The 16,299-nt window shown below is 43.0% G+C and overlaps 1 protein-coding gene across 1 annotated transcript; it reads left to right on the top strand.

Moving 5' to 3' along the window:
• Positions 1 to 252: 252 nt before the first annotated feature.
• EFCAB14 (EF-hand calcium binding domain 14) lies at positions 253 to 16,112 on the top strand. Its single transcript, XM_058808009.1, has 11 exons — positions 253 to 543; positions 1,440 to 1,588; positions 4,525 to 4,670; positions 6,285 to 6,383; positions 8,026 to 8,136; positions 8,700 to 8,780; positions 9,662 to 9,853; positions 10,535 to 10,615; positions 11,453 to 11,567; positions 12,394 to 12,525; positions 13,348 to 16,112. Exons 1-11 carry the CDS (start codon positions 368 to 370, stop codon positions 13,521 to 13,523), a joined length of 1,458 nt encoding a protein of 485 aa, XP_058663992.1. The 5' UTR covers positions 253 to 367; the 3' UTR covers positions 13,524 to 16,112.
• Positions 16,113 to 16,299: the final 187 nt, after the last annotated feature.

Here is a 16,299-nt window from a genome sequence, read left to right as displayed (position 1 = left end):
CCTCACCGCCCCCTTCCTCGGCCGTCCCACCCTCCGGGGGCGGGACTCGAACCCGCGGCCCTGCCCGCGCCCGGCGGCCCGCGCGGGGCGGTCCCGCGGCGGCCAGTGGGAGCGCGGTTTGCTGGCAGGCGGGCGCGGCGCGGCCCGAGCGGCCATGGCGCGGGCGGGGCGGGCGGCGGCCGCGGGGCCGGGCGAGCCGCCGCGGGGCCGGCGGGGGAGCAACAGCCGCGGCCCCGCGGAGCGCCTGTAGCCGCCGCCGGGCCGCAGGCTGGCGAGCCGGGGCGCGCTGGCGGCGGCGGCGGCCGAGGAGAAGGAGGAGGAGGCGGGCGGGAGCCAGCCGCCGGCCGCGCCGCCGCCCCACAAGAGGATGAAGAAGCGGAAGGAGCTGAACGCCCTCATCGGCCTGGCCGCCGACGGCCGCAGGAAGAAGCCTGCCAAGAAGGGCTCGGGCCACCGGCTGCTGCGCACCGAGCCGCCCGCCTCCGACTCCGAGTCCAGCTCCGAGGAGGACGAGTTCTCCGGGGCGCGGGGCCGCTGCGGAAAGTGAGTCCCGGGCCGGCGGGGCCCTGCTCGGACGGGTCCTGCCCCGGCTCCGCGGCGGGGCTGCGCTGCCTGCGGCCGGTCGGGTTCGCGGCTGGGGCTGTGAGGGGGCGTGTGGGGCTGGGGACTGCCAGGGACGCCCCGAGCGTGTCCGACCCCTCAGGTCGCCTGTCTGGGGATAGAAGTATCATTGGGTCGCAGAGTGGCTTGGCTTGGAAGGGACCTTAAAGATCATCTAGTTCCAAGCCACGGCCAGGGACATCTCCCACTGGACCATCCTCTGGCTTTTTATTATGGTTTTTGTTTTTCTGTTTTGTGCTCCACGCAGCACAAGCCCTGGTGGACTAAACTTGGGGAGATGCTGGGCGCAGTTTCCCGTGTGTGTGTGTGCTCAGCCTGCGGGCTGGCACGGTGCTGCTTTTCTCGGGGACGTGCTGTGCTTTTGCCAGTAAATAAGCTTTTCAGTTAAGTAACAGCATTAATAATGGGCCTCTGTGCATACCTGAAGGTAGGCATGTCTCGGGGAAACCTGGGCTTTCACAATTTAGAACGCTCTAGAAGTAACATTATGGTAATTCCTTGTTTCCGAGCGTGTTTTTCAAGCTATCAAGCAGATGTACCTGGCATAAGTTTATGTCGGCAGAGCAGGATATTTTAGTAAAGGAAACCTGACAGCTGCTTTTAAATAGGCTAGATGTGCCTATTGAGGATAAACTGAATAGAGAGTAACAGCCCTGACCTGACTTTATAGCTTTATTTACTCCTGAAAATGCTCTTTGTTAGCCCTTGCCAGCCAAAATGTGTGTTGTTAAAATACTGTCCCTTACTTTGTAGCATTTAAAATAACGCTTTTCTAGGCACTGCTGTATACTGACAAGCTGTTACTTTGTTTTCTGCAGGGGAGACTACCTGCGGTGCTGCAGGTTCTGTTACCCTTTATGTGCGTTTGTCATTCTTGCTGCTTGTGTGGTCGCGTGTGTTGGCTTAGTCTGGATGCAGGTGGCTCTCAAAGAGGATTTGGATGCAATAAAGGAGAAGTTTCGAACTAGTAAGTATGAATATAGCTACTATTTCACATTTTCTTTGGTTGCTTGCTCAGTCAAAGTCTGAAAATACTGAGTAGACAAATAACATCTGAATTGAGGAGTGCACTCAGCCAAGAACAGAGAAACTTGGTGAATTTAAGGTGAATGCTAGATATTCTTGCCTGCTTTGTTTCTTTTGAGGAGCAGGGACTCTGGACTGGGTGGGCCTGTAGTTGCTTGTGGATACATTTCTAAAATTCCTGACTTTGATCTTCAGAGTGCTCTCTTCCAAAGGACAAGTTCTGATCAGACCTGTCAAAGCAGTCTAGGGAATTCTGAAAAAAAAAAATTACGGTTTTGTCTTGAACTCTTTTAAAACCTCTGATACTTGCTATGGAATTCCTGCCATTTGAATGTTGCTTCAGTACTATGTTTTCTCTCTGTATCCTCTGAATGTTTGTTTTGCTTGCACTGACCTGTTTTTGTTCAACTTTTATGTCAGATTAGGTGTGGTGTGGAGTGAATATGTTTAATGTTTTGAAGGGTGGAGTTAAGATGAAGTATTTTGCTTGTAAAGCTCAGGTTTTCTCTGTCCAAGTCAAGATTCCCATGCCAAGACTTTCAAAATAATAACTTCTGTAGGCTGAGGTATAACAAATGGTGATATGTGCATGTAAGGTATGCTCTTGGCTCTCTGTACCTCACCTCTGGGCACAAGATGTGTTTTGGTGCCTTATGTTAGTAGTGTTTGAAATCCTGTGTAGATTAAAAAGGAGTTGTCTTGGTTGTGATAAAAGAGGCATTGAGGAAGTGTGTGTAGAAATTCTTTGGTGTTTGGGTGTTCCTGTTCAGGAGTGTGAGGTGGGACTTGTCTGCCAAGGTGGAACAGGCTGGCTGGGTGTGAGAGAATTGCTGATAGGTGTGCTTTTGTGTTAACTAATATTGAACTCTAAAAGTTAGCTGTAGTTGCTGTCCACCCATTCTGCAGGATACCTTCAGTTCCAGGTGCTGCTTTGAGGCTGTTTCTGTGTTCTGGTTCAGGACCTGCTGCCCTTCATGAACTGCTCCCCTTTAAGGGTGTGCTGCTTGTAAAAGTTTAGCACCAGGACAGCATTTGTTGGCTTTGGTGTAGCTAAGTTTCATCATTCCTGTTGGACACAGAGCTCTTTGTTACAGCAGCTGTTCTCCCTGTCTGGCAATTACAGATGGCCTTATTTTCATCTTAATAGCTCTGATAGAAAAGCTGTGCATTTAATGCTTTGCCTGGTGATAAACGTGTCAGATTTCCTTGCCATCATAATGCCATGCCTAGGAGCTGGATGGGAGCCTCATAATGAGGTACAGAATTTAAATACAACAACAAAAAAAGCAGGCAGCAAGAACAACCTGGTTCTCAAAGGTAACATTTTGCCTTGGTGAAGTGTGTGGGTGAATAGAGAAACAAATGCAGGTGACCTCCATCTGTCATACAGCAAGTTTGGAAAAGGAACTTTTCTCTGAATCTTCATCCAGACTTTTTTCCCCTTAAGAGCAGGTGTTTGTGACAGTATTTGGTATGTTCTGCCATCCTTTGCACAAAGTAAGGATGGGATGAGTGCTTTTTATAAACAAGATGTCTTTGCATCAAGTGTGTTTGGAACAGGAGGAAGTCATGTAGTGTTTTCCCTTCAGTTGTCAGCAGATGCTAAGAACACAGGGCATTTAACCTTCCTAGTGCGCCAAAAAACTCTTCAAGTGGAGTCCCACTGTTCACAGTGACAGTGACAAAATGGAAAATAATTTGTCTACAAGAGCCTATAAATACATGAGACTTAGTGTGAGCTGCTTGTGTCAAATGCACAAAGTAGTTCTCAGTCTGTTTTGGCTAAAATACACCTTTCAAGGTCTTACCTACCCAGAAGCATTTGGACCTTGGGTGATCCAGTGCAGATTTCTTTGCACCTAGAAAGTATTTCTAGAACCTGCTTAAAGAGAAGTGAGGTGGGTTTCTGAATATGCACAGCTTTCCAGTTTTGTGTGTTTGGGCTTCTCCTTTTGACTGGATGGGTCACACTTGGAAGTTTATTCTGGGATCTGCCAGGTGCCATCACACAGGTGCCACTGCTCTTGGTCTTGGCAGTCTGCTCTGAACAAGGGCTCATTGTTGTGGAGCTTTCCAGTGCTGCCTTACAGGGTGGACGTGCAGCTTTTGGAGAACTCTGTCATCTTCATCTCAAAACCTTTGCTTTTTTGTTTCTCAGACCTAGGGATTTAGGATTGCCTCACAGCACAGCTAAACAGCTTAGTCACTGCAGATCTGGAAGAGCTGCATTTCTGAGGCTCACTGGAATTGCTTTGAGCTGCATGTTTCCCCTTTCCTGTAATATTAATTGCAGTAATAACTGACTTAATTTCCAAGGACCTTGTTTACTGATTTGTTTACCAACAGCATTAGTGCCTAAGCTTGTACTTATTATTTTTTCAGTTGTTTTTATGTCACACAGAGCAACTAATTACATTAATCTCCTTGGAATTCACTTCATTGTCAGCAGCCCCTCTGCAGGTTTGAAAAGGACACTGAGGTTCATTTCACCTGCCTCCTTTGCCCTGGAACTGTTGGCAACTCTTTATTCACAGGCCCATTACTATTTCATGCTCCCCTGTGGAGGTAATGCAAAATAACTGCACTAAATAAAGACCTACTGAGGTTTGCCAGAATGACAGGACTATGCAAAGTGTTAAATTTAGTACAGTCTCTCTGGTTTCTCTCTGCAGATATTGGTACTCTTAAAACAAAAAATAGCTGTCATTCTGAGCAAACACTGAATCCAGACTGGCAATAAACCTCTATATAGAAACTGTTATTGCCTTCTTTCACTGCTGTGGATGTTGTTGTTTGTAATTTATTTTATTCCTTTTAGTGTTGTTTGCCCTGGACCTTTGTTTTGGTTTGCTTTTAATTATATTTTCATTCTTTTAGTGGAATCTAATCAAAAGACATCATTCCAAGAAATTCCTAAACTGAATGAAGATTTGGTGCAGAACCAAAAGCAGCTAGAACAAATTGAGACTGGAGAACAGGGGCTGAGTAAAATTTGGATCAATATCACAGAGATCAATAAACAGGTGAGAGGGAATCAGACCTTTATTTTGAAAAATAATAAAATATTCCATTCAGTTCTTTTTAATGGAAATTAATTTTATCTAAGGACTTCTGTAGCCATATACATAGCTTTTATTTTTAAAGTTCAAATAGAGTATAAACCTTATTATAAACAAGCAAAAAACAGCTTGAGCATCCAGCTGGGCTGGAGACTGATCACAAGAGGAGAAATTGCATAACTGGTGGAGGGAGTTCAGGCAGAATTTAAAAGAACTCAAGAACTGTGCAATTCTTAATTTTCCTGCCAAATAATTGTGATGTTTATGATGAGAGATCTGACATTTCAAATTTCTGAGAGCATTTTGTAAGTGTTTGAAAGAGTTACCTGCCTCAGAGCAAGCTCCTGTTGCTACAAACTAAGGCCTGGTGTCCTGTGAGTATAAAAGCTGCTAACACACACTCAGCCTCTGAGCTGGTGTAAATCTTGGCTCTGCTGATGGGGCTAGAGCTAAGCCACTTAGCAGAGAGCTCTTTGCTCAGCTGCTCTATTAACTCACACTTCAAATGAAGCACCCAGCAAGGCTTTTACTGCAATTTCTGCCCTGCAGGGTAAAAGTTCAGAGCTGCTCACAGTGAATGGTATCAAGAGGTGTATGTGGGGAGCTCTTCTTGACCCAGCTGCTCTGGTTTAATTTGTTAGAGTACTGTAGTGCCTGCTTAGATTGATTTTTCTTCAGTCCCATGTGGTGGTTAAGTGCTCACTGGGGCACATCTGAAAATTTGATTTGCTTTCTTTAGCATCTCACTGTTTTAGCCACAGTTATTCAGGCTCTTCATGAGACTTAAAATGCTCTTACCTGCACCTGGCTGTTAAAGATACTTGCACGTGGTTCTTGCAGGCCCTCAGGTTACTTCAGGGTCTGGTTACACTCTGAGCCAGATCTTCAGGGGATCAACATTTTCTTGCTGTTTTTTTATCTGTGAATTGTTGGGATGTGCTGCTGGGAATAATCTCAGCTGGTGTTCACAGCTGTGAGCTAGAGAGTCTGCATGCCAGCTGGTTTACATTGACCTAATGTAAAATTAGGATCTTTTCCTCAGCTTGCAAAACAACTTTATTTTTTAACCAGAAGAAAGTGAATTTTAGTCTGTTCCACTAGTGTAGCAGAGGGTTTGGATGATGGGTGCAGCTTTGCCATCACTCAGCTGGAGAGGTTGCATGGCTTTGCTGGGTTTTGCCAGACAGGTTTCATTGCTAAATACAGAAGTGGGTGATGTTTTCCTGCACATGAAGACTTCTTGCACAATTCTTTGAGTCTTTCTTGGGCATCAGCCTCTCTCTAGGAGGATGAATGTAAAACTGGCAGAGGGTACCTTACTGAAAAGAATGGTTTTCTGTGGCTTTCATTTGGTTTTAAAAAATAGTTAAATAAAAACTTGCTCTTTTGTAAGAGGCAGAATATTTTTAATGTAGCCTAGGCAAGATTTCTAACCTAGAGATAGGGGTGGTTTTTGTGTGCACATGTGTAATTTTGTGTTGCCTTATGTTTTAATGTTTCACATTAAGCCATCAGTATTGGGGGAGGTCAGGATCAGGATTGTGTTGCCTAATTCTAAGTACTCCTTTTTGGTTTTAGATATCACTATTGACCTCAACAGTAAATCATCTCAAAAACAATATAAAATCTGCTGCTGACCTGATTTCTCTTCCCCTCACAGTAGAGAAACTTCAGAAGGTGAGTTCTGTAAATGTGGCTACCACTAAATGTGTTCTGTGTGTTAAGCTGCAGCTGAGCTCTTGGGGTAGCACTGACAGTAGGAGCTACCTGAGCTGCAAGGAATATTTGTCTTTAAAATTTGACTTCATAAATTGTATGGTCCTAGCTAAAGGCTTTGTTTATCCCTTTTGGAGATGCATTTGTTTGTATTGTGCTGTCCCATGTGCACCTTGCAGCTGATCTTTCTGGTTACTTTCTTTCAAGTTGCTAATCTTAATATCATGTGAGACACTTGGAAAAAGTTTTATAACTGCATGCAAATAGGTGGTTTGTTTAGCTGTTTTAATTGGAAAATGAAAAACGTTAATACAATGTCTGACTGTGTGCCTTGCTGAGCATTCTTTACCAAAGAACTGTCCTGTTTATTTAGGTTAAAAGAATGGCTTCTTGAAATGTGCCTGGTTATTCCATGGCAGTTCTGTTTATTTAGCAATAAACATTTATGTTGGGCTAACACCTAATGTTACTCCAGTCTTTGTGGCATTATGGGTTGCCACATCTCATTTCCTATCCCTACAGAATTAATGTATAATTAACGACAGTGACATGCAGAGCTATGAGTGTGGTGTGGCTGATGTGGCTGCCAGGATTTCTTTTTCTGGGAGGAGTACAAAGCTGTTTCCTAAGCTCCTTATTTGCTGCTACAAGCAGGCTGGATTTTCACTGTGTCCTGGTCAGAAGCAAGTCTGAAGGCATGTTGCTGTCAGGAGGAGTGTGGCCAGCAGGACCAGGGCAGTGATTGTCCTCCTGTACTGGGCACTGCTGAGGCCACACCTCAAATCCTGTGCCCGGGTCTGGGCCCCTCAGTTCAGGAAGGGCATTGAGGGGCTGGAGAGTGTCCAGAGAGGGCAGTGGAGCTGGGCAAGGGTCTGAGGAGGGGCAGCTGGGAGTGTTTAGCTTGGAGAAAAGGAGGCTCAGGGGGGATCTTAGCAGTCTCCACAGCTCTCTGAAAGGAGGTTGCAGCCAGGTGGGGGGTCAGGCTGTTCTCTCAAGTGACAAGGGGGATAGGACAAGAGGAAATAACCTAAAGCTGTGCCAGTGGAGGTGTAGGTTGGATTACAAGAAACATTTCTTCACTGAATAGTTTGTCAAACACTGGCTGCCCAGGGAGCTACTGCAGTTGCTGTCCCTGAAGGTATTTAAAGGGCATGGATAGGAGCTGGGGGACATGGATTAGTGGTAGGCTTGGCATTGCTGAGTTAACAGCTGGACTCAGTCTTAGAGGTCATTGCCAGCCTAAGTGATCCTATGACAAGATTGCCTTTCTTATGTGGGATTTGCTTATCTTGAGCCTTTTTCCTTGTAGGTACCATTCCTGGAAATAAGGATGCCTGCTGGTGTTAAAATCCTGAGGGATTACTGAGGGAATTCCTCTTGGGCAGTGGCTTTTGTTCCTGGTGCTCAAGGTGTCCTGAGGTCCTCCAGGGCACAGGTTGCATTGGGTGTAGTTTGCAGTTTTAAGTGCATAAAAACTTCCAAATTCTTCCAAGTTATGTGCCTGATTTTGTTCCACTAACAAAATGTTGTGTTTAATTGATTGGTACTTTGGGACAGTGCAGTTTGGGGAAGGCTGAGCTTTCTATCATCTTTTTTATTGCAGACTGTAGCCAACATAGGTAGCACCCTTACCAGTGTGGCTCATGATGTTGAAAATATACAGACAGCTATTGAGGAATACAAGAAATCCATAGAAATACTCCAGAATGATGTGGTAAGAAAAATACACTGCTTTCACACTGCCTAATATGAAGCAAGTTAAAGAAATGCTTGAAGTTTGGGGTTGTCAGAATATTGATGTAGTTTGTTGGTTGAATTAAAATTCTCTATAAGGATGAAATGACAGACTGTCTTCAGCAAAAAATTACTAACTGTGTTTATCCTGACCTCTCACTTGGCATTATTGAACCATTAATCACAGTTTTTCAGCTAAAGTGCAGTACAAGAATTCTTGCAGATAAAATCTGAATTAGACACATAATTAAGCTTGATTCAGTCAGTGGGTGTTCTGAAAACATTGCAGATATGGCAGCATGTATGGTAGCAGTGAAATGTGTGTATCATAATACTTCATTAAATGGGGAAGAGTTAATTAGGGGGGTTTAATGAAAATAAATTTGGACCTTAAGTGTTTAACTATTAGCCTAGTTAAGATACTGCATGCACAGCAGACTGAGTGATCATACTTGTAACAAAACATCCTTAGCTACAGTCTGCCAGTTATTAAACACTTATTCACAAGGATTTTGTAACACAATTTTCTACTTCTTTCCTTAGAAGGAATTAAAACAGCTGCCTTCACTTCCCTCCACTGTTGTGCCAAGGACTGAGGGAAATCAGACAGAATACTGCAAAAAGGTATTTTTCTCCCTTTTATAAGGAATTTTGCTACAAGTGTCATGGATATGTGACTTACCCATGTGTTTTGCAGTACTATAGTGTGCAAAAAGTGTGGTTTTTTATCAAGACAATGCAGATAGCATGCTTTAAAGCAAATAATAAAATAATTTTGCTCTAGTTTGTTCCTGTGTATGTGCAAACAGGAAAGTGCCCTGGTCTGAGAGAGCGATTTTTTGTGTTCTGATGGGTGAGGAGTAAAAAGAGTGAAACCAATATCTGACAAATTATAGGTGTGCTTTGCTAAAGTAAATGAAAATAAGTTAAAGGCTTTTAGTGGAGTGGATTTTATGGCAGGTATTTGCTAATCCGAGCAAACTTGGGAGTGGCATGTACTGAGTCACTCTCACTGTAACGAGGTGTGGAAAACATTAATTCAGCAACAAAAAAAAAATTAAAAAGGTTAATGTGTAGGTGTTCAGCTGAATGGGTTAGAAGAGAATAACTGCATTTACTTACATTTAATACAGTCAATATCTTCCTCAAAAATGAATCCTGTATATAAATATGCCCAGTACATGCTTTCTTGGGAAAAATCATTGTTGTGCTTACAAAGCTTGACCTGGAAAATGAGATGAATAGGCTTCCTGTGCTCACTGCACAGCTGAAGTGATTATATTAGCAACATATAGGTTAGCCCTGGGGAAGAATCTCAGTTTCTCAGTTTCAAACTTTTAGAAAGTTAGAATAACTTTCTGGAAGCTTCCAGTTGGATGTTTTCAGTGGTGTCAGAGGAGAGCCAGCCTAAAGCCTGCCCAGTTAAACTGGGTCAGTCGTGTTGTTAATAGCAGGAGTTGCTGCAGAGGCTGGGTAAACTGACACAGGCTCTGTTTATATTTCAGGAAAGCCAGGCACTGCATGCAGCTTTGGAACAGCTAAATAATACTGTAGTGGTGTACCAAAAGTTGAATGACATCAAGCTTCTAAATGTGGATTCAGCCATTGGCAACCTCAGCCGGAAAGTTACGCTGTTGGAAAACTCTCCCCTGGTTGTGAAAAACCCAGACAAAAGAGAGAACTCATCCACCATCGTGGTAAGGGTTTGATGGCTCAGGGTGTCCCCTCAGGCTGCTACTTCCCTTACACTGCAGATACAGCTTTTCAGAGCTAACTCAAGAAAATGTCAGAGTGAAACTTGAGATATTTAGGCGTTCATTTATAAAAGGCTCAAGTTTGTTCCTGAACAGATAAACAGCATTAAGAGTGTCTCAGAAGCAGTATTCCATTTCTTTCCTGCAAAATCTACAGGAAAGTGTCCAAAACACTGTGACATTTAAGAGTCATGTGGTTGTTTATGAGGCAGGATTCACAAACTGAGCTATGTTTCAGGAATCACTCTGGCATAGATATGTTAAGACCCACCGAGGGGCTAAGTGGGACTCTGCATTTGTTCAACAGTGGTTAAATTCTACAAAAACCCAGTAATAAAAATAATCTGATAAATAAGTTCATAAATTCTCCTTCATAAATTCTTCCAGTGTTTTCTGTTTGCCACACTGGGGTCAGTCTGTGAGAACATGTTCTGTATGTTTAACAATAAAGGCACATGCTGACGTTGCTGTGGTAAATTATATAACCCATTTTTATGACTTCATGTTTATTCTATAATCTATCTGCCCTGGCTTATCTCTGCCTAATGTTTGCCACATTTGAAAGAAACTCTGTTGTAGAAAATAAAAAGCACATGAGTAAACTCTCCTCTGTTTTTTCTCTAGGGGAATAATGCAACTACCTCTCTAAAAGTGGAAAATGAAGATCAACTAGATAGTGAAACTCAGTCAAATAAAGAACTGAAGGTAAAGTAAGGAAATACAAATTACACTGGATTAGTAGAGCATGTAATTGTCTTTCTAAATATGTTTTAAATGGACCTTAATTGAGCAAAGGTCTGCAAAGAGGCACTGAAGGAGTCAATGACTTGCTGAGAGCCCCTCTCAGTAATATTCCATCACTGGCTGGGAGTGAGTACAAGTAAATGGCCAAACTGGGGGCTAGGAATAGGAGGGGATGCTGCTGAGTTTAGTTTCCATCTGCTGGAAAGAAGGTGGGTGAGTGAGCAGGCTGCACTGTCGTTTCTGGGCTTGTACTGATGTGAACTCAACCTGTCCTTGGGAATATACCAATTAATAGAGTAAGGGAGCTGCAGTTTAAAAATATGGTTGTTTTATTTTAGCAGAGATGCAGTGGCTCCTGCACAAAGGCATTCACTAGTGCAGACAAGCCTTTGAAATAATGATGTAGTTTAGTTAATGTGCAAGTGCTCACTCCCAAGTATGCTTGACTGTTTTATATTACACCTTTCCAGTGTCTTGCTCTTTTCTGTAGGAAATACAGAAAGTAAACATCAGATGCTTTTGAAATGAGTGTGTGCAAAATAATTGACTGTTTTTCAGGTTGAGGTATTGATTCTGCTGTTTTCCTACAGACCGTGTGAATTTATTAATTGTATCTTCCTGTAGATTATTTATTTATTGTTTTAAAATCTTGTTTATAATTTTAAACTTGATCAGCCTGGATACCTCAAAGTCAGTCAGAAGTGCTGACATATTTTAAATTACTACCTTTTCTGGTCTTCTGCATTTACTGTAGAGGTGCATTTTAAGATTTTTTTTTTTTTTTTGGCACATATGCAGGAAGCAGGAACTACTAGAGATCCTCAGGTATCAAAACTAAAAGAGACTCTTCAGCTGATCAGTGCTCTCACAAGCAAGTCAGAAAATGACAGACCCATTGAGGCATCAAAGAATGGTAAGAATGTCTTGAAACAGTAATCCATGAACCTGGAGCTTCCCTGTGTAATTCAAAGAATTACTAATTAAGGTGGATAATTAGACTGTTCCTTAAGATTTTGATGAAGGCTTTTTAGTCAAAGTGGTAGGAAACTGAAGTTGCTAAAACAGAAAACTGTGTATGACTCCAAAAGTTTGAAGGTGATTTAAAAGATGTATGGCAGGATTCACGTGGATCAGTAGCTGGTGTTTGAGGGCAGGCAGTGATTAACTAAAACTTTATACCCAGTAACGTCTGGTTTTGCTTTTTCAAAATGTAAGTGTGACAGATAGGAAAGGTGTCTGCCTCTGCTGACTTCAGTTCTGCACTTGGCTGAACATCAGATTTTTTAATACTTCATTACAATAGAACTGTGCTGCTTGTTCTTTCCAAGCAGGTGCTTGGAAGTTTACACCTTGTTGTTGGGGAATGTTGGTATTGATAAGGTGAAAGCAACCCAGATGCAATTTGCTTAATGAAGCTTCTTCAGCACCCTCAGAGTGGGGAGCAGAAAACACTCCCGAGTCATTCTTTGTATGGGAATTTATAAATAGTAAGTAAATAAACACCTCCTAGTACAGAATGAAAGATTAAAGCTGTGTGACTGTTCTTTCAATTAAAGTAAAAAGGGACAACACTGCTACATTCTGAAATATGGCAGCTACAATATTGCTACATTCTGAATATCCTTATCCCACAGAGCTGCTGTGATTTAAAAGAAATCACTCTTATTGGATTTTTATTTGGTTTAGGTAGCTGTAATTCTGTGGAATTAGTAAGACTAATAGAAATTGTTTTGTAACAGTTGAAAGTAGTCAGACTACTACAGCAAAGCCCACAGACCTTTCAAGGGTGGCTTCAAGGTCAGCTGGTGACAACACAGAGAGAAATGGGCAGCTGAGCCATCTGTCCTTGCCAGGAATTTCCAGCATCGAAGGTATGTCCGTTTTAGGCTGACCTTTTCTTCTGAGTATTTCATGTAGATGTTTAGGAGACGATAAGTATAAACATTCTGGGAGGTGTGAGGTCAATTTCAAAAGCTTGAGGATAATGTTGTTTTTTTTTTTAAAGCAATTAAGAAAAAAACTGAAAGAAAAGCATGTCAAAGAAAAGAAAGTGATTTTTAAGCAGGAGTGTGCATTATTAGTGAATTATAATTGTTTTGAGTACCAAAGTACTACATTGAGTGCCCCAGAGACTGGGAGGAAAGTCAAGGGCAGAATTAACATGCTGAAGGAAACAGCAGTAGCTATGAGTGTGTATGTTCTGGGGCTTTTTTCTGTTCTGTATTTTTTTTTCCAAGAGAACACTGCCTGGTCAGATGAATGGTTTCTGGATCTTGCTGTTCAGTCTCTTCAGCTCCTGAAAGGGCAACTCTTTGCATCAGGAAGTGAATGGACACTTTTCCCTTTATATCATCTGTCCTGTTGGTATAGCAACAGTCATTCAGAGCTTGCTTTTGTGGGGGATAACTGCATCTGTATGCAGTTAGTGGTTGTAAAATGGGCTGTTAGTTGTAGCCCGAAATACGGATTGCTTTCTTCAGATTTAGTGTAATTTAATCCAGAAATGTTCATGCTTTTTTCTCCTAAACCGTTACCAGCAGCTTGTGACAACACAGGAGGAAAACTCCTCACTCAGGGATGCTGTTTGTAATCACTGGGTGCTAAGAGACAGTGCTGTAAAACTGGGAAAGCAGCTTATAGGACATTCCTGTAGATTTAGAGGAGCTGTTTCTCAGTCCTTGTTCTCTTTGCAGATCTTCAGAAACTGTTTGAAAAAGCACCTGCAGATGCTGATGGAAAACTCTCATACAAAGACCTTCAAAAGCTGTTTGGCTCCACAGCCCAAGAATCACAGAGCTTTAAGGAGTTTGACACAGATGGAGATGAGAAATACACACTAAAAGAACTGAGATCAGCATTAGGTCTATAGGGTATATGTTTAGGAATGTGATATTGGTGGATGTTACTGTAGCTGAAGGAAGCTACAGACATGAAAATCTATGGCTGCACTTTCCCAGTGTTTGACTGATCTTTGAAGCTAAATTACTGTACACATTACCACCTCTTTTTCAGTTGCATTTATTGAAAAGAAATTTACAAATTTATATGTCAATAGGACATAATATTGGGACTTTGTTAAAATCAAGAAAATTCCCAAACTTGGAAACATTTTCCTCTCATTATTTCCTTTTCAAGGGAGTTATTGCTTATAATTTAAAATGTATACATACTAAAATAAAACTATGGTTTTATATTTCACTGAAATTTGCCTTAAATTAGAGAGCTGCACTTTATGTAGAGCAGAAGGGAAATCTGTCTTGTGAAGATGGGCTGCTTCTGCTTGTAAATATTTAAGATAGAGTAAATTATGCATATTTAAGGACAAGTTGTGTCAGGGGCTGTGTTGGTAGTAATCTGTTTATAATGAGAGACTGAGCCTGGAATGAAGGTTTAAGAGATTCAGCTAAATTTCTGATTTTTACTAACTATATCCATGAATAAATTTGGCCTCAGTCAGAGGGAAGCAGGAGGGGTAAGTCACGCCCATCTATAGCAGGATGTATTTTTAAAGGGAAGAGTTGAAAGTGTTTTTATATCATGAGCCTACAGGAGCAATTAACTTGCTGAGTGCTTGAGTTTTCACTTCAGCGTTGTTTAGGCTTTGCTGTGTTGCATTCAGATTATATTTTGTGAGATGAGCCTGTCTATTTATTTTTTTTAAATGAACATATTTAATAGCTTTAATAGATGCTTAAGAGGTAAAAGCCTCCAGTGCAGCCTGCTGAGCAGCACCTGAGCAGCTCACATCTCAGTGGTGCTCTGGTACACTCCAGGAGTGTGAGCAGGTGGGAAGGCCCAGAGAACACTTGTGAGCTCTTTCCTGGCTATTGTGACTGTGATCCCTTCTTGGTACCTTTATTTTTTGTCTCCTTGCCAGCAGAAGGATGTAAAAAGCTGTGTAGGCATGTGCAATCCCATCATCATTCTGTACTGACACATGGTTTGTAAGTGAGGTTTCCTTACTAAAGGAACTTAGATCATAGTAGTGGATCTAAACACAGAGTGTATTTATCACCTTCTGGAACATTGAAAAATTAGTTTTGCAGAGGGGATTCTCTTGCAGGCTAGATGAGGGCCAAGTTGGGTAATTGTGCTCACAAATATCGCTGATCTTGTTAAGAGTTTTTTGCATGATTAGTGAGTTGAAATTTCCCACCTCGCTGAAACATCAGCTTATGAGGAAGTCAGTTCATAAATGTTGACTTTTATATTACTTTAGACTGGATGTTTTATCAATAATTGTATTTTGGAAGTATGAATCAGCAAAGGAATGTACAAATTGGAGCCCTGTTACCCATTTCCTAAGCTTCTTTCACTGTTGCTCTTCTATCCTGTTTGGGTAATGCAGATGCCACCCAGTACCAAAATGCTTTTGATGTGACATTTGAAAACACCGTATTTAAAAACAAAACCAAACCAACCAACCTTGGCTTCAGAGAGGACAAGAAGCCAACACTTGCTTCTTGCCACTTCCCATACCCTTTTATACATTACTGTATAAATCCTTAACCAAATAAAGAAAAAAAAGCAATAAAATGTAACCATTCTGATATTTTATTTGTACATACTGTATCATAGCCATATGCCAGAGTTTGCAAAATATTTTTGGAAGTTTATTTGTATGAAATTTAACTTTATCTTAAAATTTAAAAGATTATAGTACTGCCTTGTGAAAATCTTTTAGTGTTTTGTTTTGTTGCAGTCTGCTTTATTTTTAGAAGGCTTTTCAGCAAGCAGTAGTGAAAATGACAGCTAAACCTGCTGTGTGCTGTTGCACTGCCTGTGCCCAGGGAGCTCAGCTGGTCACACTGCTGGGACACGGCTGCCCAGGGCTGCTTCTTAACTTGCATGTGGAGGGCACAGTCGATGGCTGATTGCTGGGGTCACTTGTAGGATGGGCTTGTGCTGTCACTTAGACAAAATCCGAGCATTCCTAAGTACAGTGGTCTGTTCTGTGCTGCAGCCTGGGGGCACCGGTCCCATCCCAGTGAGGTTTCTGCTACGCTGCTGCTCTCCATCCCGCACACTTCCCAAAGCCCTGGTGCCAGGTGTGGGCAGGGCGCTCTGCCGTGTTTATTCACAGTGCAGATGAAAAGTCGTGAGTGTAGTAAATACACTGGTCCGGATCTCCTCCCTGCCCTAACTCGTGCAGCTGCTGATGTGATACCGAGGGGCGGCTGGATGCTCTGGGCAGCGAGTCCTTGAGAAAAATGCGATATCTGAGTGAAATCAAAACCAATGAAGTTGTGAGAGCAAACTGTAACAGAAAAAGAGCTCTGCCCTGCCGAGACTTGCTGCTGTGCCGTGATTCCTGGGTTCGCTTTCGGGCTGTACCTGTGGATTTGGGTGACCACTGTGTCCCTTCACCTGCGCCGGGAGCGGGGCCGTGCCCACCGCGCTTGTTGGCTCCGCGGCGCTCCAGCATGTAACGCGGCTTTGCTCTCAATAAAAGCTCCTTCCCAGCGTGCGGCTGCGGCCCGTTCCTGGCGGAGGAGGTGGGGCGGAGCGCGGGCCGGGCTGAGGGGAACGGAGGAGCGGAGGGCAGGCCGGGCTGAGGGGAGAGCGGAGCAGAAGGCAGGCCGGGCTGAAGGGAGAGCGGAGCGCGGGCCGGGATGAGGGGAGAGCGGAGCGGAGGGCAGGCCCGG

Source organism: Ammospiza caudacuta, chromosome 7 (assembly GCF_027887145.1).
Source record: "Ammospiza caudacuta isolate bAmmCau1 chromosome 7, bAmmCau1.pri, whole genome shotgun sequence".
NCBI lineage: Eukaryota > Metazoa > Chordata > Aves > Passeriformes > Passerellidae > Ammospiza > Ammospiza caudacuta.
Note: the sequence above shows the minus strand (reverse complement) of the source record. Positions and strands in the feature narration are given on the sequence as shown.